We start from the raw sequence: 22,005 nt of genomic DNA, 5'->3' as shown, positions 1-22,005 counted from the left end.
CAGGGAGCCCACTGACACCCACAGCTTGTGCCTTTCCAACCACTCACAGTTTATCAAGAGTAACTGGGACTGCTGAGGATATTCCCTTATTTTTGGAATTGGCTGAAAAGTCACTATAAATGCTTGAAGGGAGGGCACCAAGAGGTCAGAACCAGGCCCTGCTCAGTGGTGCCCAGTTCCAGGACCAGAGGCCATGGGCACAAACTGGCACACAGGCCCTTTGAACACCAGAAGCACTGCTGTGCTGTGCAGGTGATGGAGCACTGGCACAGGCCCCCCAGAGGCTGTGGAGTTTCCTCCCTGGAGATCTTCCAAAGCCACCTGGACACGGCTCTGGGCACCTTGCACCTTGAGTGTCCCTGCTGGAGCAGGGCTGGGCCAAGTGGCCTCCAGAGCTCCCTTCCCATTTCAGCCATCCTCTGATTCTGTGAACAAAGGGATAATTCTTTGGGTAAAGAAGCACAGGAGCAATGCTGCCACAGAAGTTCTCCACTAATCACTAAGTGGTGCTGAGCTTTCCTTCTTGAATATCCTCTACAGGATGTTTGCTCACAGGGATGGCACATATTTGTGCCATTAACGAGCTGGATAGACAACACTGAAGTAAAGCAAACAGACATGAATCAGCTAATGACAAAAGTAAGTTTGCTTTGTTTAACTCTTTTTTTTTAAAGTACTCTGTGTTAAAGTACTCCAGGCTCATTACCTGACACATTCCAGCACTTCTACCAATATTAGTGGAATTACTGCTTTCCTGCAAGCAAGAGCTACTTTAGTTAAGTACCAAAAGGTAAAGATATGACATTTCCAGCGCCTCATCAGCAGTGAGAAAAGATCTGCCCAAAAGAGAAATGAAAACAGAACACTGCAGAAAGTGAAATGATATCACTTGTCATCCCACCATTGTAAAACTTCTCTTTTAAATGAAAACGAGTTTCCATACCAGGCTACAGTACATTGTCTTTCTCTTTCTGGACAGCACGTGAGGGAGTGAACAGAGACAGCCTGAAGGGTGGGTGAGGGAAGGACAGACAGAAGGAGGGAGAGCTAAAGAGAAGGGTTTTGCTACAAAACATAAAAAGGAAAAAATGTCTTGTCTCTGAACTGATTTTTGGTTCCTACTTTCCTTTTGAAACTGTGAGATCATTGGAATAAAACAATACTTGTCTGCTGCTATACAAAACTGGAATTGCTTTCTGCCTCTATTGGTTACCCACTCCTACTCTTCCATATTTCTGTATTTTTGCCCTGTAAATGTTTTACTTTCCAATTTCAATTCCATCAATGTTTGCTGTATGTTTTCACCCCTGTCTTTTGCAATGAACACTTCTATGAAAATTTGCAGAAAAACTAGCTCAACATAATGACCCAAAGTAGTTTTTCATTTAAGAGTACATAATCTTGCACATTACTGAGCTTATGCATGAACTTCAGTGTCTTTCAATAGCTGCATTTTCAGAAATGCAGGAACAAAAGAAGAGGAAGCTTGGATTCAGCTCTGTGTGCTAGACTATTTTGAGGTCCTAACAGGAAGAGATGTAGAAGGGGATGCTGTGGAAGGATGAGATGCCTGCAGCTCTGCTTCACTGAGCAGCATGCACCGATGCATTGCTGGGCATTCTGGCTTCTCAATAGCTGGAAATTTGGGGAATGTGAGAAATATTTTTGAGAAGATAGGAAAAAGTAAATGGGGCTAAACCTCAAAATAAACAAAACACCAATAGCTTTAAGTTATATTCACTTGTATCAGCATATAATCCTCTCTCACCTTCAGGAATCATCACCTCAGAAATTATGCCTTATCCTCTGATTCATGAAATACACAGTGATAGATGACCATGAAAATACGTTTTGCTGGGCACAACTATGTTTCCCTGATTAAGGAGACCACTTACCAGCCTTTTTCAGCATTCACAGCTGGAGAAATCTTGCACCAACGTTTTTGCATGCTTCAGAAAAGAGACTATAGTTAGAATCAAACTGGATTCCCCCTTTGGTGCTGATTGATTTAATTTCTCTGCTTGCAGTGGGGCTCAGCACCTGAGCCTGCTCTGGATTGCTCACCAGATGGGTACCAGAGAGCTGGGACAGGACAAATCCTGCTGGCTGCTGGGTCCTACTGCTGGGACTCAAATGCATCCTGCTGGGTCTCGCCCATTTTGTAGGTTCCCCTTAAAAAGTAAGAATGTGCTGTCCTATCTCATGGTTTTTGGGTTCTCTGCCACACAGAAGGAAATAGATGCTTTTATGTTCTGCAAAGGTTTTTTTGACATAATTGTTCCAGGAGTTTCATGCAATCAGATACAGCATAATCTAATCCAGAGACTGTTAGGGCCTGAGTTTGCAGTCTTTGCTCATACAAAATTTCCTCTCACTTGTCGGCCATGCTGAGATCTTAACAGCTCAGAGCTTTGTTTCTCTCAGGTGCCCTGAAATTGCATAAAACTCCATGAGCAGCTCTCACTAGCAGCGGGTGCAACACAAATAAAGGGGGCAGGAGCAGTTGTTAAGGAGAGATTCTTCTGGTGAGAAAGGTCACTGAAAGTCTCTGTTTGTCACCGAAGTTCTCTTGTGAAACATGAAGCTATATTACTGCCTCAGTTCCCATCCATCCTCCCACCTCATCCACTAATGCTGTATGTTAGATAATATTGTCATTAACTACAAGCTCTTGTTCAGGATAACCAGAAAACATTAAGAAGATGAGGAACTGGAGTAGTGCTTTTAATATATATATCTGTATTTACATATATATTGTACTGTATTTGTTATTTTCTGAAGTTCTTGGGATTACATTCCTTGCTGCTGGGTATTATTTATTCCAGAAAAAAACACAGACAAAATGCTTTTTCTTTCTTGAATTTTTTGCAATTCTGAGTGTATAGTTCACAGGCAGACCCAATGCGTTCATACTGTACATACTGGGGAGATTCTCCTCCAGAAGTTACTGCAGTTTGGCTTTCCTTTTGCTGGGTAAGTGTTGCAATTTCTGATGGTTATGGTTCATCATGCAGACACAGGCTATGTGTTCACCCATCTTAGGGCTTAGCTCTAGACAGTACATGGATTTTTACAGGTAATACACCCATCTTTAACAAATTACATATAATTCATTAAATGCTTAACAGTTTTCCATCAGAATTTCTTTTAAAGAGTCATCTGCTAGAGAGAGATTCATAGAGCCAGCAATTCTCAGGACATCTGCTGTGAGTTCCATCTGTCTTTTCAAACCCTATCCAGCTTGCATGTCTCAAAGTATTTGGTTTCTTCTCTATATCTGCTGGCCTTAAAAGAAGTACTGCTTCCTCCCTATATCCCTGCTTTGACTAAGTAATATCTCAATACAATGCAACAGTCCTCCCTGGTCCTTCTCTAGCTCTTCTCGCTCCTGAGAGCTGTCTCAGCCATGCTGAGGTCTGTTCTTCACAGAGGCCTTCAGGAACTACCATATCCCAAAAGCTAATTGTTTTTGTTTATTCTTTTACTGCCAGCAAGACTAGCACAGCTCAGTCGAGAAGAAAACACAGAAGTCCATTTTTGAGTGCTACTACTTAATAATAGTATCAGCAATCATGCAAAGCGGGAGATCATAAAATACTCATTTTCATTTTACTCCACCTTCCCTGCAATACCTCATGTAGACTGTCAGACATGAATGAATACCATCTAAGACTTGCTCTTTGAAGTAAATATTACTCCTGTATATGGAGATGAAAATGGACCATAAATAACTTTCCCAGGAATGCATCAGAACAGAGAAAACTACAAAACAAAACAAAACAAAACACTTTTTTTCTTGGCCCTGGATTTTGAATCAGCAAGATCATGTTTGATAGGAGCAAGTCATTTATTTTAAAGCCAGAGAAAAATAGTTAGAGGCATCTGAGATAAAAGACACTGTTATTTTCTTTTCTCTTAACAGTTGAGGTATAGGCAGAATTTCTCTCCAAAAAAACAGAGATACTTTCTAGATACTAATACCACATCTTCTATTTCGATCGTTCAACAACAAAACCTTCTGAAATACAGATGCAAATTTCAACACATCTCACTCAAAGTTTATTTACCGAGAAAACTGTAGGTATATTGTTTAGAGTGATCATCAGATCAAGCTAGTATTAATACTTCTATATCGGGAATACAAAAAAACTCCACTACATTTAGATACTTTTTGCTCTGAGCGTGAAATGCATCAGGACAAGAGCCAGGCTGGGAGATCAGGGAGATGGGATAGAGAGGAGGACACACAGAAAACAGAAGAAAAGCAGGACGGAAAATAAAAGATGCAGGAGAAAAGGAATGTATAGGAAGCCAGGGGAGAAAGAAAGGCAAGATATGAAAGGATGCAGTGAGAGGTTGGGACACGGGGAGGAAAGGGTTGGAGGAGCGGGTTGAGGAAACCTTACCCAGTAGGCGCAGCAGACACACTGCCATACTGCTGATGCCCTGCTGTCCCCAGCCCCAGTGTGTGAGACCAGCCATGCAGGTGGTGTCTTCAAGGCACACGTCACTGCCCGCAGCGAAACCACTTCTTCAAAAAGCCAGAACCACAGTCTTGAGCCTGAAGGAAACGGCTGTGTGCCAGAGAGCTGAGGGGCCTCTTTTGGGCTGAGGGATATTTCCAGTGGTGGTAAGAGCTCTGCCCCCGTGGCAGCTGGCCTTCTGCCAGACAGGGGAAGCAGCTGCCCGACCTGGGGATTCTTGTCAGGAAAGGGAGTGTGGTGGTGGCCTGGATCTGTGCTTACCTCACAGGGAAGAGAGAACTAGCGCTGCCTGCAGGAAGGCTCAAATCGAGCTCCGGATGCTCTGAGGCTGCTTTGCAGATGACAAGGTCAGGGGATAAAAAATAAAGGCCTCTGGGGTCACACACAGACACAGGCCTCCAGGGATACAGCCATAAGTGGCACTGGTCCCTACTCTGCCTCACCCAGTGCACAGCTCTTCAGCATCTGCCTTCTTGTTGCTTATTGTTTGTTGGCATGCAGAGGGTCCAACCAGTCCACTTCAGCTGGAGTTACCCTTCACTGGTTTGTTACTGGATCTGTCCTTCAGAGGGGCAGTCAGGCTCTGGGCTGTCACATCTATACATTGTGTCCCCCAGACAGAAAGTGAATCCACTTCTACGGGCTAAGCTGTTGCATTGCCTCCAGCTTGCTTCTCCCTCAGTGGCAGTATTTTTACTTGCTAGGGACTAAAAAATCTTTCTGCAGTTGTATGGGAACTGGAAATAAACAATCCTTGCCCAGAAGGCTTGCATGTAAGAAAACAAACTCTATGTCAGTAAATTGTTCTTAGAAACCTGCCAGAGATTACATCTTGAATGGATTTGGTTGGTATTGATACTTGGAAAGGAAATAGCTTCTTTGGCATTAGGGAAGATTAAATAAAAATGTAGATGGACCAGAGCTAGACAGGTATATTGCACATAAAAGAAATCATAGAAAAAATCCCACAGATAATTGCAGAAGTGGAGGAAAAGTCATTGAGGCTAGCACTGTTAATGGAGTTGAGCACACGGCCTCTCATAAAACTGCCTTGGAAATACAGATTGAGGCAATAAATTTATGCCCTGGTGCTGAAGACAAGTTTGTATTTGATGCAGTGCTTTGCACCAAAGGTGTTGAAGGAGTTGAAGTGATGTGAAAACTAGGGAGGGATACATTAGCAAAGGTGTAAAAACTGAGAAAGGAAGCATAGGGCTCCATAGGTCTCAAAGAAATGATTTCAAAAAGAGAAATACCATGCTGGGAACAAATTCTTAATACGCCTTTGCTTTCCTGGATGGCAGATAACCTTTGCTTTGTGCAGACACAGCATGGATGAGGTTGGAAGACACCTCTGAGAGATTATCTAGTTCAACCCCTTCCCAAAGAACGGCCAGCTAGAACCGGTTGCCTTGGGCCAAATGCAGTTTAGTTTTAAACATTTTCCAAGGATGAGACTCCACAACTTCTCCAAGCAACCTATTCCAATGTTCAACCACCTGCACAGCACAGAAGTGCTTCCTGGTGCTTAGGAGGATCCCCTGTGTTTCAGTTTGTGCCTGTTGTTTCTTGTCCTGGAACTGGGACAACAGAAAAGAGCCTGACTCAATCTTCTTGCTCTCCTCTATCAGATATTTGTACACATTGATAAGATTCCCACTGAGCTCTCTATTCTGCGGGCCGAACAATTCCAGCCTTTTCACTCCTATCTCATCTGTCAAATATCCCAATCTCGTGCATCGTCCCCCATGTGATGTGAATCACCTTCAAGACCCTCCACTGAACATGCTCCAGTAAGTCCATGTTTCTTCTGTTTTTTACATCCCTTTCAATACCACATTTACATACAGCTTTTGCCTTCAGAAACTGGTTTGCAGTTTGTTCTTCTGAAACTACCAGAAATCTGCCCCAGTCATTTACTGCTAGTGCACAGTGGGTGGCAAGACGATGACCTGACTGAACGCCTCTATGTGTGCCAAGGGAGTGGGTGCCTGTCCATTATTACAAAATTTGCAAGTGGGTAAAGAGCTTTATTTTCTCTTCCACCTGATGCATTCACTGGAAGGTACTGAGATTTCATTAAATATATTTTGCCTTTTTGTGGTTTAGATGCAAACTGACATTAACTTTCTTAATCGGAAAGCATCACAATCTTCAAAGAAAAGCAACAAAGTGGGTGAAGGATCTGGAACACAAGTCTTATGGGAAATAGCTAAGGGAACTGGGATTGTTCAGTCTGGAGAAAATGAGGCTCGGAGGAGACCTTATTGCTCCCTACGACTGCACGAAAGGAGGATGTAGCAAAGTGGGGGTCAACCTATTCTCCCAGGTGACAGCAATAGGACAAGAGGAAATGGCCTCAAATTGTGCCATTAGAGGCTCAGGTTGGATATTAGGAAAAATTTCTTCTCATATTGGCAAGGTATTGGAATAGGCTGCCCTGGGAGGTGGTGGAGTCACCGTCTCTGGAGGTTTTTAAGAGATGTGTAGATATGGCACAGAGGGACGTGGATTAGTGGGCATGGTGGGCGTGGGTTCGTGGTTGGAGTAGATGATCTTAGTGATCTTCTCCAACTTTAATGATTCTGTGATTCTATGATTAAGTATCAGAATCTGTTGCTGGTGATGTAGTTGATCTTATATCGGAAGTCTCAAAATACATGTGTTGTTTTCAGTTTAAAAGCTTTTGTGGAAGATGCCAGCAACTAGGACAGGACAGTTCATATCTGTCGAACGTAGCCAAAATAAATGCATAAAATCCAGTGTATTTATTTAATTCTAAACACTTCGGACTGCAAGCAGGGAAGTTCAAAAAATGCCATACGCATGTAAATGACCATTAAGCATTCCTCTGAGTCAGCGGGTTTCTTCTTTGTCCCCTTGTGGTTCTGTTACCAAGGATTTTATCCATGTTATGTCACATTATGGCTGGCCTTCACTGCAACAGTTAGATAAAGCCAGCTCCAGTGGGAGTTGCCAGAAGGTAGGAAACTCCCTAGCTAAACCATAAGGCTGGATTACCAGCACTAAGCTAATGTTTTATTGCTTGTATTAATATGAACTCTAGCCTAAGGCTAGACCTCCCCCCATACGTAATTGACATACATGTTAGCATACATTATTACTGTGGGTGTAAGAAGGAGCACTTCAAGGTCAGCTCCTGACTTGCTACTTGATTTGAATTCAAAACTTCACTGAGTTGGAATGAATTTCTTTTTGCATGTGAATGGGAATCTGGTCAGGAGCAACATTAGGTTTCTTCCATGTACTGATGGTAAAGCCAACTAGCCCATCAGGGACCCATTAGAACTGCTATCACAGCCTGGTTCATTCAGTCCAACATCCTGTCTGTCTATTAGTCAGCTGCAAACACTTCAAAGGAAGATTAAAAAAAAAGAAATAATTTTATGGATTAATCCTCTCAAGAGTGGCAATTTCCCTAAGAATTCAGACACCAGTGGGTTTATATCCTGAGCTATCAGGCTTTATTACTTAAAAACAAAAAAAATAAAAGAAAAAAAACAACAAACACCACCACCACCAACAAATGAAAAACGAATGCTAAATTCCTTTTAATATTACTGTGGGCTCTGATCATACTTACATTTTCATAAATTTTGCTAACTTTTTTTTTTTTTTTGCCTAATGATATACTCTGAGACTTGAAAGGTTAAAGTCATATTATGCAAAACCATTTTTAAAAAACATTTCCTTTGATGTATTTCAGTAACATTAAGGAAGGGCAGTTTTTTAAGCAGAGATAATATCTCCTAATAGACTTACTTGTAGTGTTGAAAAAAAAAAACCCAACACAATAGTGCTCAGGCATTATTTTCCCTACTACTTGGTAGGTTTAACAAGATTCCTGCCAACAAAACCTGTCTTGCCCATGCCTTAGAAAAGTAAATAAATAAATAAATATCACAGCTAGTATAACTCTATCATTCAAAAAGTATTATCATTCATTTCTATTATCTAATGCCAGACTGCACTTCAGGATCTGTTTCCACATGATTTACTAAACATGTTAATTTTGGGTCAACACAAAGAGAAATTGTCACTCTCAATAGTGGGCAAAGCTTTCTCAACACAGTTTCTGATGCTAAGAAATAGCTATTTGGCACATGCAACCTGATTTAGCTGGGGAAAAGAACTCTTGGCAGGGCTTTCCTTCCCAAGGATTTCCTTTTTTATACCCCCCGCCCCCATCTATTTTTAATCTCATAATGTTTTGTTCTCTCTCTCATAAAAGCTCTGTCACTTGGCTGTGCCTGTATATATGCATACAGGAGTATTTCCCCATTTCTGGGTCAAAAAGCACGCTGCAGCTACGACTTGACTACAAACTGGGACAAGGCCCAGGGGCATTTATCTGTTTTTCCTTTGTCTTTCTCCCTGGATATTGTGCAAAATAAATCTGGGTACGTGTCCGAGACAGAAGCTGCAGTGTTCTCCATAGAGGTACCAGCTTCAGTACAGGGGACTTAGCTTTGTGAAAAGAATGGCAGCATCATCAATTGCTACACAGCAGGAATGCCCAGTGGGCTGCACAAGGCAGTGCAGTTCAAGTTCAAAGATACTGAATGGCTGATGGGACACCTTGCAGTCCTGGCTAGCCACTGGGAACAGGCAGTGGAAATAAAACTGGATGGGAACACATGATTATGATTAATAAAAAGGTGTCAAGGTCCCAATGGCCACAAGTCAGTCTTCAGTCCCAGTCCTTAACAGAAATGAGAGATGGGAAACATGAGAGTTTACCAGAGCCACAAAAAGAGCTCATGCCATCTTCCACCTCTCTGATAGCACAAAAACAAAACAAAACAAAACAAAACAAAAAAAACAAAAAAAAAGACAAAGGTTGCTTCCAAACTGACTTGTTGTTCACTGGGAATTTGATGATCACTAACACATGGGAGGAGGAGAATCCAAAGCCACATGGCATCATACCATATGTCTCATTGCTATCTGTGCACCCCAGCTGGCAGGGTCATGTGCCACAGCCCACTTCACTATCTCAGCTCTTTCTGCATCTAGGGTGGATGTTTCCAACTTGAACTACAACATGGAGGCAGAAATAATGTATGTTGTGTGTGCACAAGCCCATTAACTTCAGCGTGTACACAGTTGTAGACAAATGCATGGATCAGCAAAAGAGTTGTGGGAAAAGCAGATTCACAAGACTGAAAACACAGGTTAGAATGCACTGCAGAGATGGGAGTGGCTACACAATTGAAGCCTTTGCTTGGAAGAACTTACTTCATGCTCAACCAGTTCACCCAGAAAAGGTATTTCCCTATGTGTATCATGAAATCTCTTCTAAGATAACTTGATACCATTAGATCCACAGTAGTAAAGCTCTGGATAAAAGATTCACAGTGCTTGGGAAACCTCTGAGTGAAAACTGAGATTTTTGTTCTCCCTTTATTAACATTTTCCTGCTACCCTCCCAGCCTTCTCAGATGCATGCATGCATATCTACTTGGTCTGATCTTTCTGAAGGCAAGAGGATTTTTTTTCCAGATGGCATTATCCCTGGAAAAAGGGCTGATACACAGACTGCTGATAACAGGACTTCTGCAGGTGCAGTTGGATTCCTCTCATTCTCCACACCTGGCATTCCCTGAGCACTGGATCTTCTAATTCCCATTGTCCTCTATGAATCCATATGCTTCAAAGGCCTTTCCCATATGAAAGCCCTCCCCTACTCTTCATCTTCCCACAGCACAAATGAGTAGGATAAAAGAAAGAAAACAATGCAATTCCAGACCTTCTCTTTCCCCACTGCAGGAGCTGAAGGAAGTGTCATCCATAGCCCCAACAGCTTCCATGCAACCAAGTCTACAACTTTGCTCCTCAGAGGCATAACTGTAATGACGCGGTTTGAGTGACACACAACTGAGGACTGCTGCAAGCACCACAGCAGGAGCTGCTAGGAATGCCTCTGATTTGTGTGCTAAAGCTAACTGCTTTTGATTACCTAAAGAGGTGCAAGTTCTGACCGAGGCATTTCCCATGTCTGAGAAGCTCACGAGGGCTCCTCTCACTGTGCATCTACTGTGGCTGGTATCTGGGCTCCCCCTGAGAGACATTAAAGGAGAAACCAATAGAATATTTCCACTGTTTTGCGTATTTTCCTATATTTGCAGGAACATAGCATGCATAAAACATCTGTCCCATAGTTGGAAGGCAAGAAGGCTGAAATCTGGTGAACGGCAGAGAGGCGACAGACTTCATATTGTTCTCTTTGGATGTCAGGCTGGCATTAGAGCTCTGACTCCTGTCACCGTCTCAGTTTTCTGCCCAATTTTCACTTTTGGCACAACAACTGCTGTACTTCACAGCTGGTTTGTAAGTTGGAGGAGTCCTTCTGACTGCAAGAACTGATCCTGAGATTCCAGCTTAATGTATGGCTCCTTCCTGAAGCCCTTAAAGACTTCCTCTGAAGCAGGAAGGTTCTGATAGGTTTCAGCGCAACACTGAAAAGCTCACTCCGTGTATTTTTGCTAATTTCTCTCCACAGAATCTATCAGAGCACCCCGGAGACAGGCCCTGGGGTAATTTTTCCCTCAGAGAAGACACAAGGCGCTCCCGATCCCATACTCGGTGCTGTCCATACCCAACTGCTGCCAAGCGCGCTTTAGAACGCGACGCTTTCCTCCTACATACAGCGCTTGGGTGAACGCGCCAGCAACGCGACTGAGGAAAACCTGCGAGCGTCCCGAGAGGCTGTGCAGGTGACACAGCGGAGCCTCGCCGAGCACACGCGCTGCTTGGGGGAAGACCGCTTCTCAAAAGCAGCACAGCCGGAGGGACTCCCTTCGGGCAGAAGGGAACTCGTACGCCGTGAGGGGCGGGAAGCAGGGCGCCGGGGCCGGCTGACGGCCGTGCGACACCCACCGCCCCGCCGCGACCGCCGCCCGCTGCCCCCGCGCCCCGACCGGCGGCGGCAGTTCCCAGAATGCCCCGCGCCGGCGCAGGCGCGCCCGGGCAGCCGCTCAGGAAGAGGAAAATGGCATAAACAACCCCGGGCACCGGGACCTCCGAGCAGCGCCGCCGCCCCCCGCCGCGGGGCCGCCCCAGCGGAGCGGAGTCGCCTCCCCTCTTTTCTCCCTCCCCCTCCCGCAGCCCGGAGCCCCGGGGTGACGGCGGTCCCCGCGCCCCTTCCTCCTCCTCCCCGCCCCGTCCCTCCCTCCCTCCTTCCCCATGGTGCCGACCCCGGCGGCGGGGCGGCTGCCATGAACCCCAGCGGCCTGCCCTGCTCCTCGCCGTCGCCGGTGCTGGGGCCGCCGGCGGCGGGGGTCGGCGCGGCGGGGCCGGCGGGCGGCGGCGGGGCGGGGGCCGGAGGAGGCGGAGGCGGCGGGGCCGTGAAGCTGAAGTTCTGCCGCTACTACGCCAAGGACAAGACCTGCTTCTACGGCGAGGAGTGCCAGTTCCTGCATGAGGAGCCCGGCGCCGCCCCCGCCGGCCCAGGGCCCGCCGCTCCCCTCGGCGCGCTGCCCCTCGGCCTCCCCCCGGCCGCCGCCGCCGCCGGGCCCGGATACCCGGTGCCTCACGGGGCCAGTCCGGGCCCGGCGGCGGCGGTGGTGGGGCCGAAGAAAGCCGAGCTGGGGGCGGGAGGCGGCGGAGGAGGCGGCGGCGGCGGCGGCGGCGCGGGGCTGGATGGCCCGCGGCTGGCGAGTGAGTACGGGGAGGACGCGCCGTTCGTGCCGGGGAGGCGGTTACCGAGCGTGCCGTGGTGCTACCGGAAACAAATAACAACAGCCATGCTGGCTGGGCCGCTTCCCGGGCCGCCCCCGTGCGCTGCTCCATCCGAACCCTGCGGGGAGGGCGGCTCGGAGGGGGTCTGTGCGGCTGCGGCATCCCGCCGGTCCGGCTCCGTTGGCGGAGCGGAGGCGGTGCCCGGACAGCCGATCCTTGGGGCGGCCCGGGTCGCGCCTCGTGCGGGCAACTTCGGCTGAGTCTGAAGTTGGAAGTTTGGAGCGTCCCCGCTGAAATATTATTCCGCGCAGAAAAATGCCTGTGGTTTTGTAAATGACGATTCCGTAACGATATGTGTGCGCGCCGGCTGCGGGAACGGCTCGGTTTGCTCAGCGCAGCCCAGCTGCCTGGGAAGTGTCATGCCTCTTTGCGTGAATGCGTTAAGCCTGGCTGCATTATTGATCTGTCATAAAGCTGGTATTTGTTTACATTAAGTAATTCAGTGTTCACATCCAGGTGCTTTTGTGTGTGTGTGTGTGTGTGTGTGTGTGAAAGGCAGATGTAACCATGTTGAACTTCCTTCCTGTGTAGAGCTCTCAGCGCTTGATACATGTGTCAGGAGCCCAGGTGGTGAGCTCGTGCCATTGAGCAACGTCTGTGCAATGGAGAGCTGGACAGTGCACTGCCTTAACGTGACATTGCTGCGTCCACTCTTCCTGGAGGACCCTGAAACATAGAATTGCTCAATGCTTTCTATTAAAAAATGCCATCTTTAGTTGTTGATTGTTTTATCAAACTTCGGTTGTTCAAACTGAAGTCTGTTGCTTTTCTTTCCTAGTATACAAGCAGATGGGAAAGATTCACTGGTGATTCTGCCTCTGTTTCTCTTTTGGATGGAATTAGGTGTGGAATACACTTTTTAAAAATGATTTCCTTTTATATAGAGTTAAGTCTTGTAAGCTACTAATTTTAGGCTTGGAGAAAGGATGCAGAGCTGACATAGGGATAAAAGCTTCCATATGAAGGATATTCTTTATTTGTTCTCATAAAGAAGAATTCTAAAATGTAAGTCCTAAATATAAGGGAAAAAAAAAACAACCCTAGAACTTGTGTGCTCAGTGATTGATGTTGCTGAGTAGTTAAATTATTTGGAAATCACGCTTTGAATATGTTTCAGCCCATCAGAGGTTTAAGACTCTGTAGAACTTTCTGCAGTTGCAGCTGATGTGAGTGCAGCAAGAATGGACAAACCCCTCCAACATTACTGGCAATTCCCTGATGGGGAAGCCTCCTCACATGAAGCAAAGGCAAAAGCTTGAGCTGGTAAATGAGTGTCTTGTATTGAAGGGGTCTGGCTAGGGTAAGAGCAAGGGAAGAATGGAGGGAGAGAATGATGAAAGGTGAAGAACCATGGAGTGGGCCCAGTCTTGCATCTGGGCTGCTTTGCTTCGTTTCACAAAGATATTTGTTCAAAACCTGGAGTTGATCTGTATAGGTCCTGAAAGCTAATATCTAAAATTCTTACCTTGCTGATGTCCTGCTGTATTACCAGTGTGATATCCAAGTGGATGGAATGAAAGCTTTTATGGATGTAGAAAACAATACACAAGGGTTTCATTTAACCCTGAAGTTCTGAAGTGAAGAATATGAAATGAGAAAGTGCCCAAAGGTAGCCTGCCTGTATAGTCCCATTGCCCATCTTCCCTAATGCAGAAGCATTGTGGCAGTTTTTAGGTACACATGTATGTGTGCTGACTTCTTTCTTTCTCGCTAGACCCCAGCCTCATTTGGTGCACAGAGCAGATAATGCTCATTGAGTAATTAACTGTGTAGTCCTATTTATTATTAAAAAGTGGGTCAGTGCCTCATTCTACCATGCGTGTTACTCTAATCCTGCTTTGAGTACGGGATTATTAATTTACTTATAGGTTTTTCTGTGGTAATCATGAAGGTTCCCCAAATACTGACTCACAACATAGATGATGGGGACACTGAGTGGTAAGGAGGAGAACAGTGAAAAGACAAGAAGTATTTCAGGGCAGAAGTATTTCAGTACCAGGCTATCAAGTGAAACAAGCAGGTGACGTGCTCAGAGCTAACGAACAGATATTTCTTCACACAGTGTGTGGTTAAACTGTTCTGTGCCATAGATGTTTGAGATACTAACATCTGACAGGAGGTCAGAAAGTCATCAGATACTATTGGAAGAAAGCTCTGTTTGAGGTTACTAAATTCAACAAAAACACAATTCATTTTTGAGTCAAACTCATCTTTCACCCCCCTGTGGTTTAGAGCCTTCTGGGAAACCATGCCTTATCCTTGCCTCAAGCTTGTGCTTTCATCTTTTCATCTGCACAAGTAACTGCTGTCTAGCCTCAGAGCTGAGGTGGTGAGCTCAGTGTGCCTTTAACCTGACTACTTTGGCTTTTTCTGTTCTCGGGGAGGAAGACTACCAGTGCTGATGAACTCCATCCACTTTCAGAATGTAGCATCCTCAGCCCCACAGCATTTGGAGCACAGATGTTCAAAGCACTGTTCCTGCTTCTTCTGTTGGAGGAGTGACTGCTCGGTCTTCCATGTGAAGTGTGCAGTTGGTCAGCTGCAAAATAAGAAACATAGCTTGTGATTACCTGCCTGGAGGGTTTTTTTTTCTTTTTTTTCGTTTCATGTAAGACCTCTATCACAGAGACAAAAGAAAGAAAAAGCATTGGAAAAAAGTTTCTTCAAGGTTTCTTCCAATGGACACAAGTACCAGGTGTCAGTCCAGTTGGCAGGTGGAGCAGCAGTGGTGCCTTGCCTGGGAAGACTGTAGAAGGAGCAGAGATGTGGGAATTACTGTTCCTTGGCATTTAGGGTGAAAGTTATGACTGATATGGTTTTAAGGAGCAGCTTAGGAAAGGGCAGGTGAGAGGCATCATGGCATGAGAAACATCTCATGTCTGCTCTCTGTTCTGTTTAAACCTTTACAAGCTCTGTAAGGAGCAGTTCAGTGCCTGCATTACTGCGTGCTGATGCTCGAGGGAGGGTCTAAGGAAAAGTGTCATTATGTTAAAATCCAGTTGTAAATTTTGCCATAAAACATAGGATAGGTGGTGGCTGCTGCCAGTGCTCCGTTTACCTGGTGCTGATGTGCTCTGAGCTCTGTGACAGCAGAGCCAGTGCTACTGGCCTGGGGACTTGAGGAGCTGACCATGAGCACAGTGCTGCTGCTGGCTATTTCTTGGGCTTTCAAGCCTTATTCTGTACAAAATCCTTCATCTAGAAAACTTGCTTTTAAAACAGATCAGTATTTCCGTAATGTGCCTGCGATATTTCCATCAACAGTGCTGCTCCGCCTTTCTCCACAGAGAAAGCCTGTCAGTGCAGGCTTTGTTGCCTGCCTGTGAGAAGACGGGGAAAAAAGTATGGAGGCTCAGGTTGCATTGGGTTGACCTAATGAAAGCATTATTACTGTTTTCTCACCCTGTAAGTTGTATGTTCTGAGGCTGGTTGTAGCCCTAGTGGGTATTGACTGCTACTGTAGCAACTGTATGCAATTAATTGGCAGTTAGCATGGTGAGGACTATGTTTTAGGTTTGGTTAAATCCATAAGTAGGCTAGGTTTGGGGTGGAAAGACTTATAGACTTGTGTATGTTCTGCTTTTTTTTTTTTTTTTTAAATGTGTGTAGGCCTTTACTAGTCCGTTCCTCTTTAAACAGAATGAAATAGTGGATGTAGAAAAAATGGGAAGATAAGCCATTCAGGAAAATAGATATTAAAGGTAATCTGTTGGATTACGCTTCTTAATGCAACAAAACAATGGTGAGGATTATTCTAAATATGGATTTTTATCATCATCTCTAGTAGCGTTTGAGTATTTGCAGCATGTAGTATTAAGAAACCATCAGTTAGCTCAGACTTTAAAGGTAAATATGGTATGGTATGCAATATACCAGCCTCTTTTCCCCTGGTCCTTCTTTGCTTGCATACAGAAAGCAGCTATTGCAGTTAAAGTGCAGAGCTGAGAATTTCTTTTCCAGAGCTGTTTGTACTTCTTGTAAGTGATGCTATATTGGTTGTCATATTACCTGAACTTTCTTATTAGAGAGATGCTTTATCTTTTAATTTTCCTGATTACTTTTCCAGGAGCTGGTAGAGAATACAGTTTTGATAATGTTTTACTCTCAGTGTTTTTAAGACATCGGAGATGATGTTGAGAATTGATTTTGGGGTGATTGGTGACTGTTAAACACTTGAGAACTGAAGACTAAAACCAACAGGTTAAGAGATGGATGGGAGTAGCTGAAAATTACTGGATTCATTTCATGGCTTCTTGTCTCGTGTGTCAGCTCAAGAAATTTGGAAATTATAGAGATGTTTTTTTTTTTTTCTCCAGCTTTTAAATATTTTGTGTGGAAATTGGGAAGAAAATGGAAAATTACCAAAGGGGTTAAAGAAAAACAGAAGGAAAAACTTCGGAATCTACAAATCATGAGATTTTTGAGGAACGTTATTAACATGTGAAACTTTCAGGGGGGGAAGAAAAAAAGCACACTTTCAAAACTGATTTTTCTCTATTTATATACTTGGAAGATTTTCTTTATTGTGTGAGAAATAATTCAAGTCAAAATATTCCCCAGGAATTACGGATACTCTGGAGTATTTGAGGTTATTTGTTTCTGGTAGTACCCACTGTGCGTTGGCATCTGAGTACTTAACAGTTGTTACAGTTTCAATTGTGTTCTTATTTCAAAGACAAAAATAAAAAGGAGTATTTGTTGGGGGGGGGGGGATAGTCACAGACCTTGTGTGAATGAACTCAAAGCTCATATGTATGATAACAGTTTGAAGTTTTATTAATGTTTTTTAAGATACTGAGCATCCCTGCTTAGTTTCTGTCCAGCAGTTATTAGATAACTGATTTTTTGTAGGTATCACTGTAGGAGTGGGCCTGCAGGAAGGATTTGAATGCACAGAAAATAGTGACGTTGGGGACCAGCTCAGAAAGAGTTCCCTGTGTAAGGAAAGAAGCAAATTTAGACTGCTGCGGGAAAAGTGGACAAATGGTAAGTGTGGGTGGGGTGAGAAACACAGGGAGGAGCAGCTCTGCAGGACCTCAGGGGCCAAACAATCTCTTGGTCTTGAGGCAGCTGTTGGAAAGGGGGTCAGTGGAGGGATTTAGCTAGTAAGCTGATGTGGCTGATGTTCTCCTTATCTGTTGTTTTCTGGTAATGATGTAATACGTTACGCTGCCAGAAAAATGGTATAGTGAATCCCTGTGTATTGAAGCTGAGTTGGTGTAGATCGTGCTCTGTGCTTGTGTGTGTTCCATCAGTCCCTTGGAAGTTAAGTTCTGATGATGTGATTGTTTTGTCTGATCTTCAAAGATAATTGTGTGTTTAGACCTGATTGTATTGTTTTATTTGCTTCCTTATGGTCTTTTACTCTTTCCTTTTCTTTGAGAATTGAGATATAGAAATAATTCAAACACTGAAGTCATAATAAGTACATGCACTGTAGAAGTTGTAGTCAGACTGGTTACATGATATGAAATTCTTGCCACCCATGGGTAGGCTCTCTCTCTCTTTCAGTTGTTCTAGTGCTAATGAAATGGGTAGGAAGATCTTTCCTTTCTTTTTTGTCATCTCTTTCCCACTCCTATTGAAAATAACCAAGGCAGGACTTCAGAACATCTGTATCCATTTCATACAGCTGTTTTTATATTAGGAAGTTCAATTTTAGGTACTAGAGGAAGGGTGTTAAAATTAAACTTATATTTTGAAGAAAAAAAAAGTGATATATTGAACAACTTGATGCAATACATCAAGAATAGTGAAAACTATTAGAGAATGTTTGTTCTGAAAGCTTTGATATGAAATAGTTACATTAGCTTGAATTGCTTCTCCCGATAACGGAATGCTTCTGATGGCTCTTTTTCAAAAGTATCACTTTGGGTTTATATTATCACTGTGCTTTTGGACTTAGTCCATGAATGAGAGTCCTGCTGTTCTTAGGTGCAGTACAAAGATCTTCATGGTGCAAAAGGATGGTACCTTTTTTCAGGCTTTTTCAGATGCTTCTATGATTAGAGAAATCTTTCTTTCCTTTATTTTTAAAAACAACCCAGTCATTTAATTTTATGGTGAAGATTACTGTTTTCCTTTGCCTACTCAAGAGTATCTCGTCACTTAGTGGGAGTGTTTGTAAATACGGCAGCGTTTCCCAAACTGTTTTGCTTCCTGTCTGTCTTTCAGCCAGGTTGGTTCATTTGCGCTGTCTGCCCTCTGACCACACTTTCATTTACAGCAGCACAACCCAATGGTGTATTTTACTTCTTGCTCCTCATGTCTGGGGGTTACTGCACATGTCTTTGTCTACTCTCTCTATTTCAATGCTTATTAGTTGGATTTGGAAAGTGATTGTGTTTGATGAGAGGTGTAAAATAAGACCAGAAGAAGCTGCTTGCTGTAGCAAGTTGTAACAATAATATTGTTGCTTTCTCTGCAGTGCCATTAAGATGCATTTACTGATACATACAGTGCTCAGCAGCTGCTGCAGAGGTACACAAGCAGGGCAAGCACATCTAGCACCTGGCTATTTCCCCATACAAACATGCCAGTACAGAGTAAGAGAAACAAATGTTCCTCTGACACCGCATTGGTTCGAAGACACTAAACCAATTTTCTGAGTCTTGAATGACTTGCCATAGGTAGGCTTTGTATACAAAGTTTTATTGCTCTAGTCTCAGTATTAGGATAGCAACTCTAAAATTCCACTGGAGGTATGGCACTGTAGTTTTTGCTGCTTTATATCTAGTTGAGATAACAGCTTGGAATACACATGTGCAGAGAACATGCGAATAAGCTTACCCAGCCTGTGTTGAGGTGGAGAGTGCCTGCATCGTGGCTGCTTGGTGAGTTCCAATCAAGACTGCCACTGTAAATAAAAACTTTTCTTGCAGCATAAAGTAATCATGGTAAGGCTGTTAGGCAGTGTAGCAATATGATTTATTTCATCTGTTTTGTTACCTTGCCAGACATCTTCATATAGTTGTTTTGAAAAATATGTCAACAAAAATCTTTTGGGGTCTTACTTCAGTCTGTTCATTTTTGGGCCTGTTTATCCCATTATTGTAAAGAACATTAAGAACAGTTCACTGGATTATCAGTGCTGATGCCAAGGTTGTAAAAGCAGTACAGGATAGTGGAATATTTATTTACTATTCAGAATGAAAATAATGGAAATGTCACATTTTCAGATAGTGTTAGTATTCAGATAATGCTAGTAAGACAAAACAGTATTAAACCCACTGATTCCTCTGAAGCACTCCTGTTGAGTTCATCACAGTACTACTCAAATACCTGGGCTGTGATGAGATGCTTTGTGCTTGGAAAAAAAAAAAAATAAAAAAAAAATCTTTGAAATAGGTAAGGCAAAAATAACCATCTGTTTTACTCCCCCCTCTCTTTGGTGCCTGCATCTGAAGGGAAGCCTACTTTGTGCTAAAATCCTGTGGGTGAAGAATTATGTAAGATGATATTTATTTTTAATTGCAGCTGTCACATTAAGCTGCAGTGTTACTCACCAAGCAAAATGTTATTGGATGAGTACGTAAAATGTAGAAAGTGCCTTTTGAATTTCTCAATTTTTTTTTTTTTTTTCTCCCCCCAGAATTACTAGAATGTAATTTCTAGCTTTAATATCAGTGGAATTTAGACACTTCTTGTTGGGTAAGCACAAATGAAAATATATATGCATTTATTTTACCACTGGATTCATAGTTTGCATAATTATTTTTGTATTTTGATGTTTCCTGAAAAAGGAGACTAAACTCTTGCTGTTTCCCCCCCCTTCCTCAAATCCATCTCTTCTTCTCAGGTGCACCTGATCAATCTTTCTTTGTTTTTAAGGAAGCTCTAGTTCCTCTCCAAGGAAGGGTCTATTGAAAATTTATGTAACTTCAACATGTTATAAAACAGAGTCACAGAATGGCCAGGGTTGGGAGGGCCATCAAGGATCATGTATCCCTAACCCGCCCTGCCACATGCAGGGCCACCAACCTACCCATTTAATACTAGACCAGGCTGCCCAGGGCCCCTTCCGGTCTGGCCTTGAACACCTCTAGGGATGGGGCATCCGCAGCCTCTCTGGGCAGCCTATTCCAGCACCTCACCACTCTCGTAGTAAAGAACTTCCACTCCCTCAACTTCAAACCATTTCCCCTTGTCCTGCAGTTGTCAACCCTTTCAAAGAGTTGACTCCCCTCCTGTTTATAGGCTCCCTCAAAACACATTCCTCTGACAAGAATTGGCCAAGCCCAGATTTTCTTTAAATTGTTGACCAAACTTACCTACAGTTATAATTGATGATTTAAAAAAAAAGAAGAAAACACAAACCTCACAAACTTGCATTTGTCATTCTGATAGCATTGTTTCAAAGTGTGTGCTTATGCCAGGAGAGATCCAGAGAGACAAATTAAATGCAGGGTCCATTGTAATAAAAGAACTTCTGGACTTCTGTTTTCCATTTTGTTTTCAGTACCGTACTGCTTTTATGGTGAAGTCTACAGACTTCTGGTTGAAGATCTCCTGTGTAGGTTATGTGTGATAAATGACTTTTTTTTTTTTTCTTTCTTTAATGCTCTCAACTGCCTTTGCCTTTGAAGAGCAGGGGAGAATTTATGATTTGCCAACTATTTGGCAGAAGGAAGATAAGCACCTTCTACTTATGGAGAAGGCCAAGTGCCAAAACCAGTACAACTGCCTCTGCTGTTTAGGTATTTGTTTAGTTTTCATTGCTGTAACAGCTGTTTCCGTCCTTTGTGCAGCAGTGGAGTCGTGGGGAATGCTCTTGTTTGGTTTTATAGCCAGTGCAGGGATTTCTTACCTATGTCAGCTACACATTTTTTGTTAATCTTAATTTTCTTTCTGCCTACAACTGGGAAGCTACTTTAAGGAAGCGAGTGCTTCCTCTGAAGCCAGTAGTTACACTTACTGCTTCTCAAGAACTCTGTTGAAAATAGGAGCTATTGCTAAGAAAGCTGCCCTCTGCTCAAATGAGCCTCACTTCTAAACGCTTTTCCTGTGGAATGCATTCTTGTGGTCTTTATCCCTCTTCTAGAAGTTTTTCTGGACTGTTTGGATTAGTAGAATAGGAAGACAAATGCAAATAGCTGAAATGCATCTTGGAGTGAGTAAGTGCAGCAGGTGGAGCATCAGCAGAATTCAGTTGTGGATCAGTACTCAGTTGCAGCAGTCTGAGGGATCCCTGCAAGGAGGCTGGCAGCACAACCATGCCGTTAGGCTTGAGAGCCTTCACATAGCTGGATAGTGGCACATGTTCTGGAGTAGCTTTTTCTATCTAGAGCATCCCCCATGTCAATAGAAAGCCTAGACTGTAATATGAAACAGCTTTGAGTGATATGGATGACTTGTGTAGCAAATAGTGCTGGTATTTGAGCAGCGTTGAGAGATCAACATTATGCTGTACAGCAGCAGCCTCCATGTTGCTCAGCTTGGGATTGCTGCAGGAAACTCGGTGCTGTTTGCAGCTTGAGCTGCCTGGCACTGTGGGTACTGCATCTGGGTGAGGAGAAGAGCAGCTGGTCCTGCCTGCTTGCTTCTGCCCTGTGTTGGCTCCAGTGATTTATTTGGATAATGGATGACTGCAGCTATAGCAGCTTGCTGGATTACTGCAGTTGAGCTGTGGGGTTTATTTCATGCTAATGGGGCCTTTTACTTGCCTTGCTGAATATGGCAAAATCTTCACTTGAAGGTTTTCTACTTTCCTTTTTTCAGTTCTAATGATTTTGTGTATTAACTGTATCTGTCCAAGGGAGAA

The 22,005-nt window shown here is 43.8% G+C and overlaps 2 protein-coding genes across 20 annotated transcripts in view; one reads left to right on the top strand and one right to left on the bottom strand.

Moving 5' to 3' along the window:
- Positions 1 to 12,487, bottom strand: part of FLT3 (fms related receptor tyrosine kinase 3) — a 41,270-nt gene extending 28,783 nt beyond the window's left edge. For 4 of the 6 annotated variants that reach the window (XM_085216090.1, XM_085216094.1, XM_085216093.1 and 1 more), the window contains exon 1: positions 4,407 to 11,334. In XM_085216090.1, the coding sequence (XP_085072216.1) occupies positions 4,407 to 4,482 (76 nt within the window). In that variant the 5' untranslated portion in view covers positions 4,483 to 11,334. Of the gene's footprint in view, positions 1 to 1,895; positions 11,335 to 12,209 lie in introns of those variants that run through there. The other 2 variants (XM_085216092.1, XM_085216091.1) reach the window with 2 other exon arrangements.
- PAN3 (poly(A) specific ribonuclease subunit PAN3) overlaps positions 11,706 to 22,005 on the top strand; it is a 76,897-nt gene continuing 66,597 nt past the window's right edge. For 5 of the 14 annotated variants that reach the window (XM_085216106.1, XM_085216100.1, XM_085216102.1 and 2 more), the window contains exons 1-2: positions 11,706 to 12,164; positions 17,097 to 17,231. In XM_085216106.1, the coding sequence (XP_085072232.1) occupies positions 11,723 to 12,164; positions 17,097 to 17,231 (577 nt within the window). In that variant the 5' untranslated portion in view covers positions 11,706 to 11,722. The remainder of the gene's footprint in view (positions 12,165 to 17,096; positions 17,232 to 22,005) is intronic. The other 9 variants (XM_085216108.1, XM_085216105.1, XM_085216101.1 and 6 more) reach the window with 6 other exon arrangements.

Source organism: Meleagris gallopavo, chromosome 1 (genome assembly GCF_905368555.1).
Source record: "Meleagris gallopavo chromosome 1, MGAL_WU_HG_1.1, whole genome shotgun sequence".
Taxonomy (NCBI): Eukaryota; Metazoa; Chordata; class Aves; order Galliformes; family Phasianidae; genus Meleagris; species Meleagris gallopavo.
This window is presented reverse-complemented; position numbering and strand designations above follow the sequence as displayed.